The following is a 26,241-nucleotide window of genomic DNA, read 5'->3' as shown; positions in this document are numbered from 1 at the left end:
CTGCGAGTTATCCTATCAGGAGATCTGCACTCCATTTTTTTAATTAGCCAGTAAGTGATCAAAACAATACACAATATTGGTTTGGCTTTTTAAGCACTGCAAACAGCACAGAAGGGGAAAAGTGAAAGGTGTCCCTTTCTCCTCAACAAGTTGCACAAGTCCTAGGACGAGAGAAGCCCCCAAGAACAGTTTCTCACTGGTGGACACTTGGGTCGTTTCGTTTCTTATAATTACAAATGGGGCTGTGAGGAACACTCTTGTGCATGTATCTTTGAGATTTTATTACAAGAACATCTCTAGGATAGGTTCCTGGAACAGGAATTGCTGGGTCACTTTTAACCCAGCACATTTTTTATTTTGATAGATATTGCCAGTCAGCTGTCCAAAGACCATAGCAATTTGTGTTCCCTCAACAAAGCTTATTTCTTCTCAACCTCGCCCAGGACCCTCACTTTTTTTTTTTTTAAGGAGGCTCCACACACAACATGGGGCTTGAACTCATGACCCTGAGATCAAGAGTCAGACGCACTACTGACTGAGCCAGCCAGGGCCCCGCCATGACCCTCACTTTTAAAGGACCAATAATAAATCTTCCCTGAAGGTATTAACCTCCCCCCATCCCATTACAACCACACTTTCCCACACACCTTAGCAGTAAATACGAACTCTCATTTCTCAGAAGAATGTGGAAAGGAAAGAAAGTGCTTTCCAAAATCTAAATCCTTTATACCTGACCATAAGAAGAAGTTGAGAGTAACGTTCTGTTTTGTTTTGTTTTGGGGGGAATTATTATTTAAATGAGAGTAACATGTTTTGTTTTGTATCCAACAGCCAGAATATCTTAATGAGATCTTACCTTTATTTTCGTCTGTCTTCACAACTTGGACAAACCTTCTTGTCATGAAATATCTGAAAGCAGGAGCCCGCTTCTCTGGGGTTTCATCAAAGATCCAGAGGTTCACCCGGGCCCGTGTAATGGCAGTATATAGTTGCTTCAGCTCTCCATTGAGGAGCTAAATTGAGGACAAAAACGGAGAACTTTTTGTCTAGAGCTTCAACGTGATACACTTCAATTTGTTGAAATACAAAAACAAATTTCAGTATAGCAGAAGCGTGAGCAGGACAGGAGGCTCACTGTGGCCTCAGCACAGATAAGTGAAGCTGTAGCAAGGGAGAAACATTAGCACAGGCCTGCCCTTATCGGCTGTAATTTTATATTTTGAAATAATCATAGGTTCATAGGAAGGCACGAAGATAGTAACAGAGAGGTCCCATGTACATTTCACTCAATTTATCCCAACGGCTACATCTTACACAGGTACTATACCTTATTTTTACAAATTAAGCCAGTCCTACACTTCTATGACCACTATCATTAGTACAAAATTACTCATGACCTATGCCATGATTGAGGGCCGCAGATATAAGGGGGTTATGACTTGAACACAGGGAGGGCCTACTTGATTAAATAATGCACAGTTCCAAACAAGAGTGGATTTGTGGCTACCTAGAGGTTTGCATAGCTTGGCAGTGATTTAACTTTTATTTCTTTTTTTTTTTAAGATTTTATTTATTTATTTGAAAGAGAGAGACACAGCGAGAGAGGGAACGCAAGCAGGGGGAATGGGAGAAGGAGAAGCAGGCTTCCCACCAAGCAGAGAGCCCGATGCGGGGCTCGATCCCAGCACCCCAGGATCACGACCTGAGCCGAAGGCAAACGCTTAACAACTGAGCCACCCAGGCACCCCTTAACTTTTATTTCTGAAGAGCTTTCTAGGCATTTACTGAAATAACCTGATAATTGCTATTCTGTTTGTTTTATACTTTGTACAAGACATAAAACTAGGGCGGTAGTTTCTCCCCAAAGTTTTTCATTTTACTCGTTCAATTTTCACTCTCCCGAGGCTCCATCAACCTCCCTCAGTCAAGAACTCTGCAGAACTGCTCAGCTTTAGCCTCCTTCTCAGTGAGGCAGCTGCGATGTGAAGGGAAAAGGAAGCTGGGTCCCTTCAGGGCGTAGTGGAGAAAAATTTGCCACCCCAAAATGTGTACTTCCATCTCTTTGGCATGTGGATTATTTTAGGCTGATTATTTTTACTTTTTTTTTTTAAGATTTTACTTATTTATTCATGAGAGACAGAGGGAGAGAGAGAGAGAGAAAAGCAGAGGGAGAAGCAGGCTCCCAAGGAGCAGGGAACCCAATGCGGGACTCTATTCCAGGACCCTGGGATCATGACCTGAGCCGAAGGCAAACGCTTAACCATCTGAGCCACCCAGGCGCCCTAGGCAGATTATTTTTAAGAAACAAAAGGTTCACAAAGAACCTTTGACCTTCCCCCTGACTTCCTAAAAGAATTTAGACAGAGAACCTGCTCCAGGAAGGGAGCAATCACCATAGATAACTGTAGTATATATGAACTAGGGGTGCTAAACAGGGAGCTCCATAGCAAAGCCTGTTTGTGTGAACTCCTCTGTGTCCCATTGATCTGGATGGCCCAACAAACATCTGCTTACCAAACATTCACGTTTTTCATATTCTTGTGAATTGCTTTCTTTCCCTTTGAAGTTCTAGAACCCTACACCTTTCTCCTTGGGACAGATACACCTCATTTTGCCTACTTTTGGAATCTCATGTTTATGTTGATTCCCTGTACATACATAACTAAATTTTATTTTCTTAACATTTTTTTAAAGATTTTATGTATGTATTTGAGAGAGAGAGTACGAGCGAGAGAGCAGAAACAGTGGGTGCAGCAGAGGGACAGAGAGAAGCAGACTCCCTGCCGAGCAGGGAGCTAGATGCAGGGCTTGATCCCAAGATCCTGGGATCATAACCTGAGCCAAAGGCAGAGGCTTCACCAACTCAGCCAACCAGGTGCCCCTAAATTTTATTTTCTTCTGTTAATCTGTTTCATGTCAATTTAATTTTTAGACCAGCTAGAGGAATCTTAAAAGGCAGAGAAACATTTTTTCCTCCCCAACAATAGTCAGGCCTGGTATACAAGTATCCATGAATTATTGTCCTGGACTTCACGTCTGAGTTCCCTGTCAGCAACTTCAAAATTTCTGAAGAGAGCTGAATTCCAGAGGTGACTAGAAGGTACAACCCTCCCCCTTTCACTTTCAGACAGTGCCCCACCCATCAAGCCCCACTCTCTGCTGAGAAAAGAGAGTCTGCCAACACTGAGATCCCTGCCATGCCCACTCCCATCCTCCACTCCCCAGTGCTGATGCACAAGAAAACCAGTCAAGTACCGGGCTCTATTTTTAACCTCATCTTCTCATTCAAACCTTGTTTACTGCCCTCCCCGTGTCAAATAAGCATGTGGACAAATGGCAGAAAATCACCTTGTACATTTCTGGATTCACCATGAGAGACCGACCCTGGGAGGAGCTGGGTTTCTCCAGGGGCACTTCAATCAGTGGTTGGTTTTCCTCTCTGGAGTCAGATGATGAAGACGTAAATGAAGAAATGATCTTCCATTCCTTGTAAGCCTGAACAACAATGACAAATTAAAAACCAACAGAATATACCCTTGAACTGTACACACAGCCTCATGATGAATTAAACCCCCTTTTCCTAGCTTGGGGCCCTCAGCCCAGCTGCAAGGAGGGGGCTATCCTATGGCCTCAGCTGGGGGGACCTCAGGTGGCACAGGCAGGGAAAGGGGAAGCTACCATGAAAACTCCCCCAGACACTTGGCCAAGATGGCCGAGAAGCCAGGCACACATACCCACTTCCAAGAGGAATGCTAAGCATCCAGGAAGTTTCTTGCTTAAAGAATTTCCACAAGCAGTATGGAGGGAGGAACCCAGTGTCCTTCAGCCCTTTTCACAATGTGTGAGAGATGCCACTTAGTGTCAGCTGTTAAGACATATATGACAAAATTCTCTAACTAAATTATTCACCTAAGGATGGAACAAAATTCAGGAGCTGTGAAGTAAAGTGTGCACAGGACACTGAGATCAGACAACACATCTGTATCTCAGTTTTTTCACTCATTAGCTACGTGACCTCAGAAAAATTGTTTATTTCCTCCATGTCTCCTTTTCCTGCTCTGTAAAATGGGGATGACAGAACTACCCAAGTTTATTGGGAAATAAAAGGAGATAATCAATGTCGAGTGTCTAACACAATGCTTGACAAATAGTTGAGATTTTAGCCATGTGTCCCTTTATCCAAACTCAAACCACAAAACCATAGTGACTATACAGATCAGAAGTTGGCCAGTTTTTTTCTCTGAAGGGTCAGAGGATAAAAATTTCAGGTTTTGTGGGCCATGTGACCTCTCTCACAACCACTCAAGTCTGTTATTGTGATGCAAAAGCAGCCATTGTCAATTATGTAGATGAATGGGCTTGTGTGTTCCAATAAAACGTTATTTTTCAACACTAAAACTGAATATAATTTTCATGTGTCATGTAACATTATTTTCCTTTGATTTTTTTAACCATTTTTAAAAATGTAAAAACCACTGTTAGCCCACGGGCCATACAAAAGTAGACAGTGGGCTGGATTTGGCCCTGGGGACCATGGTCGACAGACCCTGGTAAAGCTAAAGTGCCCAGAATACATGCAGTATTTAGAGGGCAGAATTCCTATGACATTTCAGATTTCATACTTTACTGAATCTTGTGAGTAGCTAGTTAACTCCCCTCAGCCTTTACTTTTCCATGTATAAAATGGTGCTCCTTGCCACCTATGTATTTTCTCAAGAATAATGAAAACATGGAGTGGATACAGTTCACGACCTTCTTTAAGTCACCCCATAACTTAAACTAATAAGTATCAGGTTAAATGCTTTAAGCAGTCTAATTTATTTAATATTAATCAAATTATTATTACATTAAAATTATTTTGATATTAAAAAATAAACACTGTCTATTAAGTAAGGATGGTTATGCACTAACCAATTATGGAATTAATCACCATATTCTGAAAAGAGATGTGAATTATGTAATCATTGAAGTAGTTGGGAGTTAAAAAAAAAAAAGCCTCAGGACACATTTATGACTGTCCTCTTTGTAGAGCCATTCACACTCTGAATTGCTGGCCAAGGAAGGCAGGCAAAAGACACAAGCGTTTTGACATTTGTGAGGCTCTCCTGGCAGACAGCGTGAGGTGCAGACCAGCCGATCTTGGAAGGGCTAGTGAAGCACAACATATTTTAAAACTGCTGAATGAGAAGGAGAAGCCACTCGTATGGTGCAGGACTAACCTGTTTCCAGGAATAAAACATACTTTACTTTCAAGATTGAGCCTCTGAGGAGTACGTGTATTTGTGGCAAGAATACAGGCCTACAGCACCTCTGACAATAAAAGAAGCAGCATGTAAGTCTTCCAGCTTCTTCTATTGGGACTGATCATTGTGAAGGTCACCTTGGTGGGGCCTGTTCTCTAAGTGAAAACCATAAAAGCTGTGGTTTTCAAAGTCCCTCCTGTCCTATTCACACAGGAGGATGAAGGAAAGGACTCCCCCGGGAGTCCTTACATTGGGGCTGAGTGTAAATGCCAAGCACCCTTCTAAGTCCCCACAGGAGGAGAGTTTGGGGGTGACTGGGAGAAAGACTGCTGCTCCCCGAAATGAGGCCAAATCCTAGAAGAGAAGGATTTGGCGTAACCATTCCTTGGTCCCTTCCCCATCTCAGAAGATGGCCCTGGCAACTATGTGGTTGAACAGGGAGCAACAAATCCTCTAAAGAGAAGAATCGCACACCAGGACAACAATAACACCCCCCCACACACACATGCACAAAGAGTGTGTTTGCCAGAAACATAAACCAGGGGTGGAAGAAGAGGCCAGGGGTGGAGAGAGGAGCTCTCCACTGTCCCCCGTGTCAAATACAATTACTATGCAGCAGCCTGCAGCCAGTCACCCCGAAGGAAACCCCACATGAGGAGCCAGGTGATTGAAGACTTAGGTGATCCCTGTCTTTCCTCTGCTTTGATTAGAGCATTTCCTCTCATTTAGAAATGAGATGTTTTTTGGTCTTAACTCTGTCGATGATAAATGGAGGGTGTGCTTTGTGCCGGGGGAATGCATAATGACATTCCTCAGGAACTGAGAAGGAGCACCACATCTGGAGTCTTTTTAGAAGTCTTATTGTGCACATGGGATGAAGTGGATGTTACCAAAAAATTCCATTTGTGATTATTTTAATTTTATGCAACAAACTGAGCCATTGGTTGGGAGCACAGGGTCAAGACATCTGGGCCTTCGCCATTTCCAGGATCAGGGTGAGACAGAATAACTGGATTTTTCTTTCGCAAACAGAAGTGACCACAAGTTACAGATCCATAAGTCCAGAGCTCCTTGGGCTTCTTACTGGCACAAGCATACAACTGGCAGTTATAGGACAGGAACAACAAAGTCTTACCCCTTCCTCTTTCAGCACAGCCTCGGTCCAACCATGACCAATGGATGTATTATGAGAAAAAAGAGTTAGTTCTCAGAGATTAAAAATGGTTCCAGGGTTAATGAGAGTGCATCTGATTTCATTAACAAAAGTCAATAGAAAAGGAATGCACTTAAGGTATGGCAATGATATACTCATCGTGGAAGGTTCTGGAAGCCAATTTGCATGCGGGGCTTTAAAAGGAAAGGAGTACAGAGGAAAGATTGCAAAACTGAGAACTCAAAGCATCTGAGTTGGTCTCCAGGCTCTGGCACCTACACCGTGACTATGGGCAATTTACTTAATTTCCATGACCCTCAGCTTTATCTGTAGAATGAGGGTAATGAGAAGACATACAACCTCAGAGGGTTAGTGGAGGATGAAGGGAAACAAAGCATTGAAAAAGGGCTTTATAAACCGCGAAGTACCCATAGCAATAGTAGTCAGAGCTATCATCAAGGCAATCCTATTTTTTAAAAGATCAGGAAAAAAAAAATCAGGACTCCATTTAAAACAGTCAGTTCTGGGGCAGATTTAAGGTGTCAAAGCTAACAGTACAACAGCCCCTTCAAGCATGCACGATGTGCAGTGGGAAGTCTGCAACAGGGACCAGGACACAGCCAGCTACGTGCCCAGAGCAGAGCCCCCAGCACAGTCAGCAGCCAGCCTGAGCACCCACCGAAAGACAGTGGTGAAAAAGAAATCAGTGGCTCGAGTTGGTGACTCTACCCATAATGTACTGAGCTCGGCAAGAAAGACCATCCCAAGCTCTTGGACTCGGGAGCCAAGTCAAAGCGGTGGGCTGGCACGGAGGTCCTGCGGGTCGATCCAGAGACTCTCTCACTGCCATGGTCTGCATGGGCCACAAGCAGTGGGGAAGCCATGCCAGAAGGGAGCTCCCAGGCAGGGCAGCTCTCCTCAACCCCCACATTACCTGATCCAGTGGCCAGGAACCAGGCTTCATTTGTCTTCCCGGAGTTTTCTCTTTCTATGAACTGAACTTGCCCAGTTCTGTCCTCATAGGGTGGACACTGCTAACCTTGCCTTCATTTGTAAGGCTCTCCTTAGAGCTCACTCCAACTGGAGCATCCTTGGGAGTCAAGGATAACAGAGCTAGTGAACACTGGAAGCTGGCACTCGGGTACCAGGCATTCAGAAGAAAGAGAGAGCAGGGCAGGGCACGGGAGAACCAGCCCATGACATACTGGGAAACCACGCACAGCCACTGACAAAACCCATATCCAAGCACACAAAGCCCACACTGAATGGATGATGCTCCAGAACAGAAAGAGGTACCTGTGAGAAACTCACTTCTACTCAGCTCCACGTTCTCTTTCCCAGAGAGGAAGTGTAGCTCATACATATATATATGCATGCACAGCGTGAAAAGCATTTGGCATAACATACCTCAGAGTCAGTAAAAAAGTTGTAAAGGAGGACATCATCAAATTCTAAACCTTTCGCTTCATACACGGTTAGCACAAGGGCTAACCCCAGCTCTTCCGGAATTTTCTCCTTTGCCATTTCATTAGCTACAAGGATTACCTGGGGGAGAAGGAAAGAAGAAGGAGATAGGAAAGAGAAAACATCAAATTCTACAAAAAGGGATCTTGCAAAGCTCAGTCCATTTCTGTGGGAGGCAGGTAACATCTTTAAAAAGAAGTGGCCTGCCTGGATTTGGTAAACCAGGCTAGCTGAAATATTAACAATTGCTCCCTCACCCAGATCTGAAATTGACCCATTCTGGCAGAGGAGCTATTGCACTCTATGCTGTGGAATAATTCGTTCTCCCAAACCTTTTTCCAACTGCAAACTGCCTTTGATGTCACAACATGAAATCCCAAAAAGCTCACCTGGTGGGCTCCGAATTCAATAGGCTGGGTTTTCCTTTTGTTCCCTCGTAGCAAAATTGCCAAGTCGCTCACACTACAAGACTCCAAGACAGTTGGTTTGGGACCATCAAAGAGGCCAGAATCCCTGGGGAGGCGATCAAAAGATTCCGGGAAATAGAACTGAAGTAAATCCACTACCCCAGATGCCAGATTGAGGATCCCTGAGGTAGAACAGAAAACACATGTCAGATATGGAGCAACACGACAATAACATGGCTGTGGGTTTCTTTTTGTTTTTGTTTTTGTTTTTTGTGCTTTTGTGCTTTGTTTGGTTTTTTAATTTGGGCTTTGGCTTTTTTTCTTGAGAAGCAATATTGGTCCTGATAGTATGGATAATTGCAAGTCAGCTTCTAGTTCCCATTAGATTATCACTCTGCCCCTGCGTGATATTACTCCCAGTACAGGGGACGAAGGCAGAGATGCGTTGCTAAGAAGGTTCTGTTGGCTCTCGTTCCTGACCTATACTCATATTAGAAAAAATTACCTCATAAAGAAAAATCAAGACAGAAATATAAACAATTAGAGCTGTTAGAAAGCTAATATAAGCAGCTGGCATGGATGGTAAGGGAACAAAAATTATTCGGACCCTCTCATTGGAGCTTGGAGCCGTAGAGACGTTGTCATGGTAACAGCAGGGCTGAATGTTAGGTGGGGGCAGCAACCAAGGCCTCCATCACCTCCCCATCAGGTTTATACCCAGCCAAGAGGACTATCCTAAGAAAAAAGGTAGAACTGGAGAAAGGATTTTGTGAAGAGCTTTCTCCCTGGGTCCCCTTGCTTATCTAAGCTCTGAGTAACGTTGCCAGTCATGATGAATGAACACTACCACAAGACAGGCACCTTTATAAAAATATCCCATTTAATCATTAAGACTGCCCAGTGACATAGACCAGACAATCCCACCCTTACAAGCAAAGACTCCAAGGTCTAAGAAGTTAGTAAAACCTCCACGTGACAGGATTTGAAGCTGAACTGAACACAGATCATCCTGGGTCTTCTCCATGGTTCACTTTGTGCCATGTGCCCTCTGCCTGATAGCAGGTAGAATACCGTGTTCTTGGTAGAACACCATGAAATAGGCATACATGTCCCCACTGCTATTACCAAATAATAAGGAGAAACTTTACTTCCCAGTAGTAATATTATTAGATGCATACAGTCGGGAGCACAAGTGGAAACTGCCAAATCTAAGCAAATCAGCTGCTACTGGGGTTCCCTCCTCTTTAAAAGCTAGCAAAGGCCAGAGATGTACATTAATGGGAGAATTAGAAAAGGGCACAGAAGTTTTGAATGCAGTGACAAATGGGAATCCACTGAAATGCCCTTCTAGAGAAACTAGATAAATAATTTTTAAATGAGCCTACCCAAAGAATAAAAGATGGTTCCACCATAAAAAGGAATGAAACTCTGACACATCCTACACCATGGAGGAACCTTGAAAACATTATGCTAATAACTTAGCCAGACACAAAAGGCCACATATTGTATGATTCCTCTTCCATGAAATGTCCAGAATAGGCAAATCCATAGAGACAGAAAGTAGATTGGTGATTCCCAGAGGGGAGGGGGGGAGGGGGGATGAGGAGTGACTGCTAATGGTATAGGGTTTCTTTTTGGGGTGATGAAAATGTTCTGGAATTAGATAGTGGTAATGGCCGCACAGCCTTGTGGGTAAATTAAAACCACTAAACTGTATATTTTAAGGGGTGAATGTTATGGTATGTGAATCTCAATTAAAAAAAAAACATAAGGGAAAATATTCACTAAACGGAGTATATATCCACTACATGATCAATAATTACAGTGTGTGTGACACACACATTTAATGTCTATAAAGAAAAAAGATCAAAAGGAAATGAAACAAAATGTTTGCAGTGAGTGGCCTTACAGGTTGCTTGTAATTTTTTTTTAACATTTTAGGTGTTTTATAAAGTCCTTAAAATCTAGTACATATGATTTGGGCTTTTTCTGCCTCTATACACAGAAACATATACACACTCTTCCCTCCATTCCAAGATGGGGTTTATGTAGTCATTGTCCTAACAGGTTACTTAGCAAAAACATCAAAATCGCTCCCAGGAACAGCGCCTCTGCCATGCTCTGTTTTGCCAATCAGAAAGGTTGTTGGCCCCAGACCAGTGGCACTGAACCAGAGGGTCAATCAGAATGAGGGGCTCATTCAACCACTCATGCCAGATCCTTCTACTGGGTCCAACCACAGAAAACTGGAGCCACTTCCTGAGGACAGAAAGAGTGAGTTCTGTGCAGCACACAGTGCCAGGCAGAGGAGGAACTCAGTAAACGTCTCCCTGAACAGAGGCGTGAGGGCCAGGGCTCCATTTCCTATTAAGAGACTAAATTACTACACAATCTGAGTCCCAGGTTATAAGACCACGGAAGAACAAAGTGTTGAACTGCCCAGACCCAGCCAGCTCCTGTGATTTTTTTTTCAAATGCGACCTCAGGGAGGACTTCCAGAGCCCTGGTAAGCTGGGCTGAGTTTGTGTGGTGCAGCTGCACTCTAGGAGGCCACCTGCCTTCTAATAACCTTCTGACTTCTTGGCTAAACAAATCAGAATTTTAATCTCATTTTACAATGTGTGTGTGTGTGTGGTATGCATCTTCTCTTTCCACCGAGCCACAGCCTACCTGAGCTGCATCTAGAGGAAGAGCATCTATCAAACCCTACAATAAACATCAGACTTAAATGGTAAAATATTAAAAATATTCCCATTATGCAGCCATCAAAAGGAATGAGATCTTGCCATTTGGCAACGACATAGTTGGAACTGGAGGGTATTATGCTGAGCGAAATAAGTCAATCGGAGAAAGACATGTATCATATGACCTCATTGGTATGAGGAATTCTTAATCTCAGGAAACAAACGGCGGGTTGCTGGAGTGGGGGTGGGGTGGGAGGGATGGGGGTGCTGGATGATAGACATTGGGGAGGGTATGTGCTATGGTGAGCACTGTGAATTGTGCAAGACTGTTGAATCACAGATCTGTACCTCTGAAACAAATAATGCAGTATATGTTTAAAAAAAAAAAAGAAAGAAAAGAAAAAGATAGTAGGAAGGGAAAAAGAAACAGGGGAAATCGGAGGGGGAGATGAACCATGAGAGACTATGGACTCTGAGAAACAAACTGAGGGTTCTAGAGGGGAGGGGGGTGGGGGGATGGGTTAGCCCAGTGATGGGTATTAAAGAGGGCACGTTCTGCATGGAGCACTGGGTGTTATACGCAAACAATGAATCATGGAACACTACATCAAAAACTAATGATGTAATGTATGGTGATTAACATAATAAAAAAATATTCCCATTAACTTCAGAAATAACACACAGATGCCTGTTAAAGCTTCTGCTTAAGGCCCTAGCCAATGAAATATAGCAGGAAAAAACAAATGATAAATATAGAAAAGAAGATAAAGACTGCCCTTACCTGCAGTAAAATGACAAAATCTAAAAGTTAGAATGTTCAGCATGATTGTTAGATTGACCGGATCAACATATAAAAACCGACAGCATTCCTCTATACCAGTAATAACTGATAGAAAATGTAAAAAAAAAGAAAAAGACGCAGCCATGATAGTAACAAAAGATATAAGATCCCTAGGATAAATCTAACAGCTGTGTAAAATGTCTGGGGAAAATTATAAAATATTATTTCGGCACTAAAAGACCTGAATAGAGAAAAATGCCAAGGTCATGGTTCAGAAATCCCAATGATGTAAAGATGTGAATTCTTCCCAGAGAGCCATAAATTCGGTGAAATTCCAGTCAACATTACAAAGAGTCAGAGAATCTGATAACTATGACAAATGTGATATCATGCTAACAGTACAAGAACAGACAAATGAGACAAATCAAAGAAAACAGTGAGCCCAGAAACAGAGTCCCAGATACATAAGAAAAGCAGCCTTACAAATCAGAGGCAAGGATGCACCACGCAGTGAATGGCATCAACACAGAATCTCCATATGGAAAAAAGTAAAATTGGATCAGAGAAGGGTTAGTTCAATAAAGACAATGTCACACCACACATACATTTTAGATAGACTAAATTTAGTTACTTAAATTTACCCAAATTTAAATACCTGCCTACATATAAAAAGCAAAATTTAAAACCATGAGAAAATTATACAGGAGAATATCTTACTAACTCCAGACCAGAAAAATTTCTTAAGACACCAAAAAGCAAATCGTAAAAGAAAACATTCGTAATTTTAAAGTATCTTCCTACTAAAGAACACCATCACTCATATGCCCCTTTACTGTAACAAAGTTAAAAAGATAAGCCCTGCAATTTTTATAATCAACAAAGGATGCAAAGGCAAAAATTCATAGAGAATTCTTAACAAATCAGTAAGAAAAACAACTCATTAAAAGGATAGGCAAAGGAGAACAGGCAATTCACAGAATACAGAATCGCCGGGAAACACACAAAAAGACGCCACGTCTCAAGAAAATGGAAATTCAAACTATACCAGATATCCTTTTACACCCATTCCAAGAGTAAAGCAAGAAAGAGGACATAACATAGATCCAGAGAGATTTGCTCAGGAAGGTTCGCTCCAGGATTGTATGTCACAGTGAAAAACTGCCAGGAGCCTAATGTTCATTACTGGAAAATGAGTAACAAACTGTGGTACAGCCCTAAAATGGAATGCTAAAACTAGTTAGAAATGCAGGGTCTAGAGCTTCGCATCATCAATATGCAGAATCCCAAAATGTAACATGAAGCAAAAATACAAAGTGGCAGGAAGATATGTCTGGCACGATCCCATTAAATAAAGTAAAATGATACTCTATATTGCTCATGGACATGCAGGACACAGGAGGTGAATTGTGTGAGCATTTTATAAACCTAAAGGAAGGATTCTGACATGGATGGTGTGTTTTTCAAACCCTGCATGCCTCGGTGTCCTTTGTAAAATGGGAAGGCTGCCTACCTGGCAGGGTCGTTGTGAGGATGAAGTAGAGGTGGTCTACATCAGCTGCCTAGCATCACGCCTGGCACAGAGAAGGGGCACAACTGAGGTTTGAGTTAAAAGCATCTGAGTGTGTGCTATCTCCCATCACCCCATAGGCCTCTTTTTTGGCTTCTTGGGAGAAAAGCCGCTTTGGGAATCAATGACTTATAACTAGCACAAGAATGTGCTTCCAAAGTGCTTTAACAAAAGCAGTTTAAATGTTCCCCTGTAATGTTTTCATGTCATGGCAAGGTCCCTAAAATGTAATTTCCACTCCACCACAGCTTGAATTATCAACCTACAAATGACGAGCGGCAGAAACCATAAGACTTCTTGTTCATGGGTGCATTTCCCAACAAACTCCAAGATACTGTCCTTACTTCAGCTACAAAAGCCTAACCAAGGCAGCGCAAGATGATACCCAAGCACCTCCCCTGCAGGCAAGCACAAAGCCCAGACATACCCGAATGGGACCTGTAATTCTGGTACAGCTGGTGGATCTTCTTGGGCTTCCGGACAGCACACTGCTTGTCCACGGTGTTTCTACTGGCGTAGTGGAACAGAGAGCGAAGGTCACTGAAGCGGAAGGCCACGCCCTTCATGATGCTCTGGGCCGTGTCCCCCGTGAGGAACATGGCGTTGGGGTCATTGATGCATTTCATCAGCAGTGTCAGCTCGGCTTGGGTGAAGTCCTGAATCTCATCGCCATAGAGCTCATGGATGGACCATGGGAGCACCTTGAGTTTCGACAGCCTCCGGGAGAGGTTATACAGAACATCTTCTTCGTCAAAATAACCTTTCTGAGACCTGATCTGCTGGTACAGGCAGAAGAGACTGTAGATCTCGCTCCGATCTTCCTTGAAATTGGGGGACCGCTTCCTCCCTAATTTCTTATACATTTCTTCTGTGAGCCTCCCCTGGGGGCAGCTGAGGGCTTCAAAAGACCCCTTCAGAAAAGATTTTATTTCTTTCCAAATCAATGCGGGGTTGTAGGAGGTTTTCCCTTTGATCATTTTGGGCCATATTTCATTGGTGAACACCTCAAATGTCACAAACACCCGGGGGTCACTGTCACACGTACGTGTTTCTGCAGCTTTATCCTCCTCGCCATTGTCCCCATCTGCCTCAGCCTCCTCCTCATCCTCCTGCCAGTTGGGGATGGTCAGCTCTTCCTGGGTGGACCATCCCACGATGGCTCTTTTCAAGCTGCCGTCTTCATTTCTCAGAAAAAATGGTTTGGGCAGGGAAGCATCAAGCAGGAGGAGCAGCTGCTTGGAAGTGACAAAGAGAGGAAAGTTCTCGTCCCTTAAGTCCTGAAGTTTGTGGACACTGGATTCCAGTGGTTTGTAGTGACTGGTGGCCTTGGTAGACTTGGAAAGCTCAATGAAATTCCTCTGCACCTCCTGGCACAGGACATGGTTCTTGGTCACGAAGATCTGATGTAAATGCTCCAGCTGGTGGGGATGCTCTGTGGCGCACACTTCCACCACCTGGCCAGGCTCGCCCGGCGCCCCGCTGGGTCCCGCTGCACAGGCTTCGCTATCCCGCTCCTCGTCCATGCCGTCCGCTGTTTCCGCTTCCATGGAACCTTCCTGGTCCTCCTCCTTGTCCTCTTCGTCCGTCCGGGGACCTTCCTTTCCGGGTTCCACTTCCAACCTTCTCTTCACCCACAACTGCTTGGTCAGTAGCGGGCTTCCTGCCTGCTCAGCCTTCTCCCAGTAAATGTGGAATTTCTTCCACAGCCTGTACAAGCAGCAAGTTGTCTTCCCAGTGCCGCTCCGCCCAATGAGGATGATGGGCTCCAGTGGCCTGGGGTTGAGGTCAATCACGGCATACTCCAGCTCACCCACCCTGAAGGGGTACTCCACTGTCGCTGTTGTGTCATTGAGGATGTTGGAGGCCATGCTGTTGCTAAAGCTGTGGAACTTCATGATGTTATACTCCGTCTCCACAGCGCTGGCCGGCGGGAAATACTCGGGGTTCACATGCTCCTGGCTCTTCTCGGCCTCCGTGTCCTCCACGTAGCAGCGGGGTATGCGCTTTTGGACTTTCACGTTGGCTGACACCTGGCCTTGGTGGATGCCCTTCAGCTTCTTCCGCAGGACACAGGACCGGCCCCGGTTGTAGGCGCTACAGATGGCCCTGATGGAGTCCGACAGCTTGCAGTGGTCCAAGACGATGTCCCAGATCCGGATGATTTCTGTGTAGACCCGACCCGACTTCTCCGGGCTGTGCAGGTTCCGCTCTGTGGCAGCGATGATCTTCTCCGGGTTCTCACTGCATCGAGGGGAGAAGTCAATGGCCAGCTCCCACAGCATTCGAGACCCCTTGTCCAGCTTGGCCTCGAAGAGCCGGATGCTTCCCTGCAGGTGCTTCAGCCGTTTCTGCAGGCCCTGCGTCCACTCACCATTCCCCAGCTGCTGGATAGCTAGGATGATTTTCTTCTTCATGACCTTCGTCATGACCTTACTGGACAGCTTTTTCAGCATTTCCGAAGTGCACTCGATCTCCCACGTCATGTTCTCGAAGTCCTGGAGGCAGACTTCGATCTCCTGCGTGTTCTGGCTGCCTGGATAATCGCTGCCCTCACTCCCTCTGTGGCCAGCAGGCATGAGCTGCGAGGCCCCGAGGCCTGCCTGAGCACATCCACCCCCTGCCTCAAGGACGCTGTGGTTGTTCCCACTAGAGTCAGAGCCTTGAGGCCCCAGGGCTCGCTGGAGCTCGTCCTTCTTTGCTTCTGTACCAACGCCTATCTCCAGAGGCTCAGAGTCCTGAGGACAGTCCTCGGGGAGGGACGTATCCAATTCAACCTGCTGAATTAAACCCATGATGTCCTGCACGAGGCGGTCTCTCAGAGAGCAGGGCCTGACAGCTCCAGGCTCCTGCCTCATCGCCTGGGCATCCGGAAGAGTCTCCCAGCTGTCGGGGACCATGGTTCCTTCGGGCAGGGTCCTGGCAGGAACGCTGCACGGCAGTGACTTGGATGAACCCTGGGACTTGAGCTGAGACGTGTGACCAGAGGCAGTGGGCCTCAGGAGCTTCCCCGGGTGGGCAGTAGAGTCCTGCCGGCTCCTCCGCTTGCTCTCCATCAGAGCTTTGTTCCAGGCCAAGAGCAGAGCATCGTTCTTCTTAATCCGGTGCCTCGCGTCTTTGCCTTCTTTGTTCTTCAAGTTCAAGTTGATGTCAAACTTCACCAGCAGGTCTATCAGCTTCTTCATGCGCTTCAGCATGCCCTTCTGGAAGATGATGTGCATCAGCGTGTTCCCATTGCTATCCTGGCTGTTGGGGTTGAGGTAGAAAAATTCAGTGGGTTTGGACCAGAAGAGATCCAACAGGTAGCTGAGGAAGTTAAAACCGGTGTCAGCTGAAAGACATAAACAAAACGCTTTGAGTGCTGAGCCGCCCTTCCCAGGGAACAGAGACCCCTGGATCTGGAGAGATGCCAGCCAGAGGCATCTCAGAACGCCACACCTCCCCAAGCACTTGATAACCCAGTGGTTGAAAACCAGGAACAATTTGCTCCCAAGGGATATCTGGCCACGTCTGGAGGACAGCCAACTTTGAAACTTAAGAATCCTCCTCAATCAACCCACCCTGACCATTCACCATGATGGTTGCTCCTTCTCATCCAGCTATGGGTGAGGGGCCAGGAGATAATGGGTGGGCCTGACCAAGAAACAGTCCTTTTTCAGATCATTGGTTTTCCCAATAGGAAAGATGAAAAAGCATAGCATCAGTTCTAATATCCAGCTTCCTCTTCAAAGAAAAGACTGCTTAAAAAATAAAGGCCTACCTTTGATGTCTAAAAAGATGTGGAGTGCTGCATGCAAAGGAGTATCACCTTCCGTGAGGGAGATACCGCGGGGGTCTGCACCCTTGGTCAAGAGAAGAAACGCCAGCTCAAAGTCCTCATGTTTCAGGCACATGACAAGCGGCGTCTCCTGGCTGTCATGGAGACCCTCGGGCAAGGCTGAGGAGGCAGAGGAGAAAGGCACATCCCCATGAAGGATGTACCCTGTGACAAGTGACCGCCTGGCTCACCTGAAGAGGAGGGGACCGCTTCTGCCTTATACTCCAAGGGAAGAGCTGATGCTGACCTGACTTCTGAGGCGAAGGCTTCCCAGAGCCCTCAGAGTTAAAGCCCAACTCCTTCTGGTGTCCCATTCATGGGCCGTGCCTCTCCCCACTCTCCTGCTCCCCTTCGTGTCCCAGGGTCCCGTCTTCAGCCCTGCCCGGTAGTGTGGACGGGACCCGGGAACAACGGAAACCCCAGTGCCTGCCTAATACCCTACCTGATACACAGTCAGTGATGGGGATATGAGCATGACTTCCTACGTCCATTGCTTCTATGACGCTTCTTCCTGAGGATGCCCATCTACCCTCAAATGGCATCTTCCCTGACACCTCTCCACCCCCAACATCAGCTTCCCTTTAGCTTGGTCCACGCCTCCCCTCTGCACCGCAGTCTCCGTGACCTGCACCCCTGCGATCTGCACACCCCCACGCAGCAGCCACGCTTTCACTTTGTCCCTGGTCCCCAGCACCCAATTCCAGGGAGGCGCTTCATAAACGCTGGCTGACTCAGGAATAAAACAGGAAGCCCATGACCGCCGCAGTTTCTAGGCAAAGGTAGTGACATTCCACTCGAGGAATGGTTTTGAAGAAATAAACTATAGGAGGCATGCCATCGACCTTTTGGAAACTGTGGGGACAGCCAATGCCCAAAGGCTTTGTATGGCACTTTGAGAGCGAAGGACAAATAAAGGACATTCCCTCTTAAACAGCTGAGCAAGCAGAAAACCACACGACCGCAGTGCTCTTCCAAGAACCTGCATGCGTGAGCTCATTTAACATTCAAAACAGCCCTGAGAAAGAGGACTGTTATCATTCCTATTTTATAAACAAGGAGATGGAGGCAGATATAGCATGCCCAAGGCCACACAACTAGTAGTGGCAGTAGTAGGGGGGGGTGGGGATTGGGGGCAGGAGTAGGCTGGTGTTTCCAATCAGTTTTAAAATAAAACCCAGTCCAGAGCACCTGGGTGGCTCAGTCAGTTAGGCATCTGCCTTTGGCTCAGGCCATGATCTCATGATCCTGGGACTGAGTCCCACACTGGGTTCCCCTGCTGGAGTCTGCTTCTCCCTCTCCCTCTGCCCTTCCCTCCACTCGTGCTCTCTCTCTGTCTCTCTCAAATAAATAAATTAAATCTTTACAAAATAAATTAAAAAAAAAAAAAACCCGCAATCCAGCAAGACGCTGGCTCTCTCCAGACGTACACCCAGCCAAGTGTGACTGCACTGAGTATAGCGGTAGATGTATCCACCCACCAGCTATTCGACTGTTTCTTTACAAAGAAGCACCTTAAATCCTAATCCGCCGATTAGAAACGAATGCTGGAGAGTTGACAGGGACTCACACAGCATACTGAGTGCAGGGAAAAGTCCGGCCGGCAGTCAGGAGGAAAGGACCCTGTGTGCCACACCCGGGGCCAAGGGCCCCCTGCACGCACCTGAGGTCTCTCACACAAGGCAGAAGAAAAGACAAGAGGTGACTAGGATTCACAAAGATGCAGGGTTCCTACAAGGCCAGAACCCACTAACAGGGCATTAACCCAGTCACTGTTGCAAAATGAGAAGCTACGGAGGAAGAGAATGGGCCAGAATTTAAAGGAGTCTCCAAAGTCAAGTGAAAGACCCGGGACCAGTGGCGTCCCAAGGGACAAGTCCCCAGTGTCCATCATGAGCATTCTCACCTCCACTGTCGATGAGGCAGCCCAGGAGCTGCATCCTCCGAGTGTCCCAGGTGCTGAGGCGGGGGATGACAGCACAGAGGTCAAGGTCTGAGAAGTTGCAGTCCTTGATGAGACAGTCTCCCAGCGGTGGCTCCCCACTCACTTTGCGGGTCAGCAACAGAAGCACTTCCAGCCATTTCTGTTTCTCCAGTAAAAACTTGATGAAGGTGTTGGCGCAGTCACGGTTAATGTCACAGACCAGGTCAGGAGGAATTTCTTTCAAAAATAAGAACACACCACACTCCCAAAAAGGTTCACGTGACTCCCGCCCCCAGATACCACCCAACACATTTAGGCATAATTAACAAGAATTATCCGTAGGTATTTTTAACCTCTGGGGAAAATATAAGCAAGTAATTACTTTGGGCAGCTACTGAACCACTCGTAAATGTTGGTATAAGCACCGGAGGTGTGACCTTCTTGGGAAGGTCAGAAATATTTTAAGGGGAGTAGAGTCTGGGCCAGGAGGAGAGCAGAACTGACTGTCTTGGAGAATACGTGAGTCGGGGCAGTCTACTGAGATCAGAAGGGCAAGAGCCCAGCTTAAGTTTTGCATAATATTAAGAGTGTTCTGCTTAAGGAGCACTGAAATACAGGGAGACACTGTAGAATAATTAAAAAGTTAAGAGTTAAGAGCATTCTATAATTTGTCTGGCAACCCTACCAGTAAGAAAGCAGGAAGAAAGAGAAGGAAAGAAATCAAGAGTTAACCTAAATAAGAGCAATTTAATTTGCATTTGCTAGTTTTTGCTTCCCACCATTCTCCAGGATTTCTAACACGAATATTCATTTTAATATTTAATATTTAATTTGAAAACAAGAAAAACAATTCTGTGTGCAGGACCCTGGACCAAGTGCTCGACATCCATCATCTCAGCAGATTAGTACCCTGGTTAATGGAGGAGTGAAGGAACTGACGCTTAAGAAGTTAAATAATTGGCCCGAGGTCACAGATCTGCTAAGTGGTAGAATTAAGATGAAAATGTAAAACTCCAAGCCTTAAACACTAAGATCTGCTGCATCCCCTGAAGAGCACTTTTGTTCCGCTGGCCACCCCTTCCCACATTCTCTAGAAAATTAAGAAATCTCAACCCTTTGAATGTGAATGAATGTGTTACAGTCCATGCTGACTGCCAATCTAAAAAATACTAAATTTCACCCACTTAGGGTTTCTAGAATCTTCCCTAATTAGTATCTAAAATGTGTCATCTAAAGTTCTTTTCTAGAACTTTCCTGATTTCCCAATGAAAAAAAATTAACATTCAATTCCACAATAACCTTATATACCAACATTAGCCAGTATCTATTTTTTTTTAATTTTTATTTATTTATTTGATAGAGAGAGACACAGCGAGAGAGGGAACACAAGCAGGGGGAGTGGGAGAGGGAGAAGCAGGCTTCCTGCGGAATGGGGAGCCCGACGCGGGGCTCGATCCCAGGACCCTGGGATCATGACCTGAGCTGAAGGCAGACACTTAACGACTGAGCCACCCAGTCACCCTCGGGATATTTAAAAAGGGATCGTATAGGGGCACCTGGGTGGCTCAGTCATTAAGTGTCTGCCTTCAGCTCAGGTCATGATCCCAGGGTCCTGGGATCGAGCCCCGCGTCGGGCTCCCCATTCCGCAGGAAGCCTGCTTCTCCCTCTCCCACTCCCCCTGCTTGTGTTCCCTCTCTCGCTGTGTCTCTCTGTCAAATAAACAAAATCTTATAAATAAATAAATAAATAAATAAATAAATAAATAAATAAATAAATAAAATAAAATAAAAAGGGATCATATAGGCAAAAGTACTTCTAGCAGGATACATGAAAAACCAGACACAGAGACTGACGCTGGGGATGGGACTTAGGTACTAATGTTCAGGGTGGATGATACGAACTTTCTGCTGAATAATGTTCTGTGCTATTTGAATGTTTCACACATAGCTCATCACTTTCATGTTTTTAATTAATTGTTTTACAGATGTCAGAAAAGAGTTCTAATGGGCATAAATCATCTTTGGCACAACTGAATGTTGTCAGGAAAGTTACCTTGCAGAGAAGAAAGAAGGCGCAAGAACCTCTGAACGACTTCTTGCTTCAGAAAGTTTTTATGCAGTAGCCGGTTTCCTGAGTTCATGTACTTCACCAGCTGCTCAGAGGCGTTCCTGAAAATGTCAGTCTCACTAACAGGTCCGTCACCATTGTTCAGTCCTGCAAAACAAGCACATGATGCCTCCGAATACAGAGATCACAGCTGTGGGAGATTGCAAAAGTTACCGCAGTTTGCCACCCCTCCACGGAGCCCCTTCTTTGCCCCATGACTTCGGGTCTCCTTCCATCAAGAGGTGGAGCCTATTCTCTTCCCCACCCTGGATTCCAGCCTGGCTTCTGGACTTGGTATGACCAATAGAAGGCAGTGTGATTTTTGTCCTGGTTCTGAGGTGGGGCCTCAAGAGGCCTGGCTTAGTTCTATTCACTCTTTTGAGACCCTGGCCTCTGCCAAGTGAACAGGTCCAGTCTCAACTTCGGGGGGACAGGAGACAGCATAGAACAAAGAGTAATCAGTCCAGATGTCCAAACTGGGGGTCCATAGATGTGAAAGAGCCTGGCCAAGATCAGCAAGACCACAGCCTCCTGGAGGAATTCAGTTAAAGCTATGAGAACAACCCAGCCTAAACTGCTGGCCTGCAGGGTCACGGATGAAATAAATGCTTGTTGTTTAAAGCGACTAAATTTTGGGAGCAGTGTGTTACACAGCAATAGATAACTGACATAAGAGTTGAGGGAAGTGACAGCAACAGGAGGGCTTAGCACCACATGCCAGCCGCCCATGCATCTCACTGGCCAGCAGAAAAACCCAAGAGGCAGGAGCCACCTCTCTGGCCAAAGAAGGGAAGACAGTATCTCCTTGGTTCAGTTTATTTGAGAAAGTAGTCAGGATTAGAAAACCCCCCCTGACAGAATGTTGAAATGCACAAATGTTTTATTTGCTATCAGATGATACACTCAAAAAGCACTCTCGCTTAAAATAGAATATTACTGAGCACATAAGGGAGCAAAACTGGACGTGTTTTCACACCCAATGAAAAGGGCCTGGCCCACAGCATTAGGTGCTGTCACATTGTGCAGAGATGAGCAAATATTCAATGTCGTGTTCTAACAAAGTAGGAACACTTTAAAAGAGATGGACTATTTGAAAATGAGAAAAAAATGAAAAACATCCTACCTTCATCAGGTTTCCCAGCAGTAGGCCCTGGGTCAAGGATTTGTGTGCAAGTAATTCACAAAGGAGGTGACAGGTGGGAAGCAGATTAGGGGTCAGAAGGAAGCCAGGTGGCCTTGCCTGATCCCACAGGGGAGTTCTGGAGTGAGAGTACCCCTCACAGCTATCCCCATCCAAGGCCAGGAAGACAGGCTTTCAAATTCTCACCTCGATCTATCACTGGCTATAGGCTGCCCTGGGAGGATGTAAGTTCTCAGGCACTTCTAGTTTGAAGGAGCCCCAGCAAAACTGGCTCCATACACTGTTCTCCTTGAGAGGAAGCCTTAGATGCTGGCTTCCCAAAGTGAAGGCACCCCCATGTCGAGGGGCACATAACAATGGTGAAAGGGGTCCAGGGGATCCAAGCAGAGCTCCAACATTACCTGCTGTGCCTTCTGATGCACACCTGGGTCACCTTTCAACAAATGAAGTCAGAACACAAGAAACACACACACACTGACTTCAAGGGTTCATTGCCCTCTACTCAAGAGACCTTCAGGTGCCAGAGAGAAGCAAGACCCGCTTTAGCACCATCCTCCAGAGAAAAAGAAATGGAAACCACTTAGCGAAGGAAGACCTACATCACCTCAGCTGGAAGCCCAGAAAACATCTATGTGCTGCAACAGTGACTCGTCTCTCCCACCTTCATTCTAAAATACCTATGAACACACAGAAATGGTGAAAAGCTCACATTACAGAGAAATAGGATCCTTGGAAAAGGAGCAACTTCCTTCACTATCATGTGTTACTTGTCCCCCAGCCTCATGCCATTAAAATCTTTTCTAGAACATCATTCTTCCACTAGGGAAATTAGTATAAAAGTTACTTGACACTGAACAGAAATAGATTAAGATGGCCAGTACAATTAGATGCAGTTGTATAATAAACGCATGGTTGTGTGGTTCAAAATAGGTAAACAATGGGTCAGAGAAAGTTCCACGTGTCAGGAAAGAAACCAGAGAATGATATTAACAATGTAAAGACACATAAAAGGAAAGGTGCTGGCAATGGTACCCCTGGGTAGACGTGGGTGGCTTATTTATTACTCTGAATTTGTCTAGTTTTTTTCTAAGTTTTCTATAAGCTTAGTTAGAGACAAAAGAAACATCAGAATATAAAGTCGCTTATATATTATAGTCACAGATTGCTTTTTAAAAGATGATTACATAAGTGCTGAACAACACCAACAAAAAGGCTGGATAAACTATGCCAAAGTATAATCACAATAAATTTTTCTTTTTACATAAAACTATGTTTTTACAAATTTTCTACAGTGATATTTAGTAGACATATAAGATTTGAAATTAAAAATTAAAACAAAAAGAGATCTTCTGAAATTGCAATAGTGCTCAGAAGTTTAGAAAATAGAAATAAATCATTTCAAAAAGAGATTTTGCCCTAGCCTGAAATTTTTCTTTCAAGCTAAAAAAGGCAAAACTGATTAAGTTTTAGTACACACATTTTATCAATTCAAATTTATGTCCCTATTTCATTTTTTATAAAAGAAAAGAAAAATGTATAATTATGAAAGCATGGAATAAGACTAAATGACCAAATCACAAATATATTAATTTGGGGGGGCAGGTGAGTTTATGGAGAATTCATATTTTCTTGTTTTCCTTTTCTATATTTTGTAATTTTTTTAAAGAAAACATTGCATTTATAGTAAGGAGAAAGTATCCTGAGCATCCTTTAGGTCGATTCCAGATGCCTGCATTTGCTGAAAACAGGGCACCGTCTTTGGTGCTGAGGGATGGTAAGATGACGAACCAGGGCCTCTGAGTCCCAGGCCCCGTCAGTGGGGAAAACCAACAGAGAGAGAAAGTTCCAGGGTCCTCTGAGCGCTGTGTCTGAGGTGCCTGCATGAGCACAGAGCAGAAAGCAGCCGGCTCCCACTGGAGCAGCAGAGAGAAGGCCTCAGACACCTGGAATGGTTCTCTAAGTGAATCACAGATTACAAACCCTGAGAAGGAAGGTTCCAATCCTGTTCTTGGTCCTGAGAAAAGAGAATCGACAGCGGCCAGAGAGGTAGATGTGCTGCCACCTAGTGGTGGCCGTGAGAGGCAGGTAAAAGCAGTTAGTTTTCACTTTCCACCGAGGTCACCCAGTCAACCACAGTCCAGAAGCAGATGATCCTCCTTATATCAAATCGTCAGAAGGTCAGTAGTACAGGGGCCAAAGTGGCTCAGTCGGTTAAGCATCTGACTCTTGGTTTCGGCTCAGGTCATGATCTCAAGGTTGTGGGATCGAGCCCTGTGCCGGGCTCTGCACTCAACACAGAATCTGCTTGAGATTCTCTCTCTCCTTCTCTCTCTGCCCCTCCCCCCATTCTCTCTCTCTCTCTCTCTCTCTCTCTCTCTCTCTCTCAAATAATAAATAAATAAACCTGAAAAAAAAAGAAAAGGTCAGTAGTAGCCTAATGCTCTGTCACAGTGCCTGCATCATTCTCATTTCACCTGACCAGGCAGGCATTTTATCATCCCATATTATCACAAGAAGGGTGAGTACTATAGTCAGGTATTTTGAGAGAGAGAGAGAGAGAGACAACATTCACGTAACTTTTATTACTGTAGATTGTTATAATTGTTCTATTTTATTATGAGTTGTTAATCTCCCACTGGGCATAATTTATAAATCGAACCTGATGTGATGTATGTATAAGAAAAAACAGTACATACAAGGTTCAGTACTATCCACAGTTTCAGGCATCCACTGCGAGGCTTGGAAGTATCCTCTGCAGATAAAGGGGGACTGCGGTATATAGTCCTGACTACTTAAGAGGTAAAGGCTTGTTCCTACAAGTGGGCTCTGGCTTCCCCTGGTACTTTGCAAGAACTACAGAATCTCAGGTCCTGCCCTGAATCTGCTAAATCAAAATCTGCATTTTAACAGGCTCCCAAATGGTTCCTGTTAACAATGGGAAGCTCTGGTTTAGAGAACAGCAGAAATCATCAGCAAGACCCTTCATGTCTCACCTCGATGCAAAAGCCACCCTCTCCAAAGTCATCATCACCATAATCATCAAAATGTTGTACAGCAATGCTCAGGATAAGGAAAGGGTGAGAACATCTTTTATCCTAGTCTCTAAGTTAGAATGCTGTTCGTCTGGGTACAAAAGGCTAGCATCCTTGATGGTGCTTTACTTGGGGCCACAGATGTAAAAAAAACAAAAATCATTAAGTCCGTGGACTCAGGTCAGGAACCAGGGTACCCAACTCCCCAGCAGAAGCTCTTCCCAAAGACAGTGGGTGTCCATCAAGCCTATTAATGTGTGAGGATGGGGAGGGATTAAAGTCCATAATATCTTCATTTTTATGACTGGAGATCTACATTTATGCCCATGGCCCCAGGCCCTCCCTTTGCCTGTCTTCTCAACTACTACTCTGGTTTAAAAGACCATGCCGGTGACATCTTCAGAGCACTAAATGAGAAAAATATGCAGCCAAGAATACTATATCCAGCTAGGCTGTCATTGAAAATAGAAGGAGAGATAAAAAACTTCCAGGACAAACAAAAACTAAAGGAATTTGCAAACACAAACCAGCCCTACAAGAAATATTGAAAGAGGTCCACTAAGCACAAAGAGAGCCTAAAAGCAGCATAGATCAGAAAGGAGCACAGACAATATACAGTAACAGTCACCTTACAGGCAATACAATGGCACTAAATTCATACCTTTCAATAGTTACCCTGAATGTAAATGGGCTCAATGCCCCAAGTCAAAGGACACAGGCTATCAGATTGGATTAAAAAACAAGACCCATCCATATGCTGTCTGCAAGAGACTCATTTTAGACCCAAAGACACCCCCACATGGAAAGTGAGGGGGTGGAAAACCATTTACCATGCTAATGGACACCAAAAGAAAGCTGAGGTGGCAATCCTTATATCAGACAAATTAGATTTAAAAACAAAGAGTGTAATAAGAGATGAAGAAGGAC

The 26,241-nt window shown here is 45.0% G+C and overlaps 1 protein-coding gene across 2 annotated transcripts in view; it reads right to left on the bottom strand.

Annotated features, from left to right (window-relative positions):
* The window catches only part of TRANK1 (tetratricopeptide repeat and ankyrin repeat containing 1), an 82,324-nt gene that overhangs the window by 20,463 nt on the left and 35,620 nt on the right, over window positions 1–26,241 (bottom strand). For both annotated transcript variants that reach the window (XM_088026770.1, XM_028107037.2), the window contains exons 9-16: window positions 21,088–21,249; window positions 19,017–19,271; window positions 17,057–17,233; window positions 13,727–16,627; window positions 8,250–8,449; window positions 7,804–7,941; window positions 3,349–3,495; window positions 857–1,013 (exon numbers count right to left, since the gene is read on the bottom strand). In XM_088026770.1, coding sequence (XP_087882896.1) covers window positions 857–1,013; window positions 3,349–3,495; window positions 7,804–7,941; window positions 8,250–8,449; window positions 13,727–16,627; window positions 17,057–17,233; window positions 19,017–19,271; window positions 21,088–21,249 — 4,137 coding nt within the window. The remainder of the gene's footprint in view (window positions 1–856; window positions 1,014–3,348; window positions 3,496–7,803; window positions 7,942–8,249; window positions 8,450–13,726; window positions 16,628–17,056; window positions 17,234–19,016; window positions 19,272–21,087; window positions 21,250–26,241) is intronic.

Source organism: Eumetopias jubatus, unplaced genomic scaffold (assembly GCF_037043125.1).
Source record: "Eumetopias jubatus isolate StellerSeaLion01/CBP00866 unplaced genomic scaffold, mEumJub1_p1.0 scaffold_1, whole genome shotgun sequence".
NCBI lineage: Eukaryota > Metazoa > Chordata > Mammalia > Carnivora > Otariidae > Eumetopias > Eumetopias jubatus.
The sequence above is the reverse complement of the archived record's forward strand: the minus strand, read 5'-3'. Positions and strand labels throughout refer to the sequence as shown.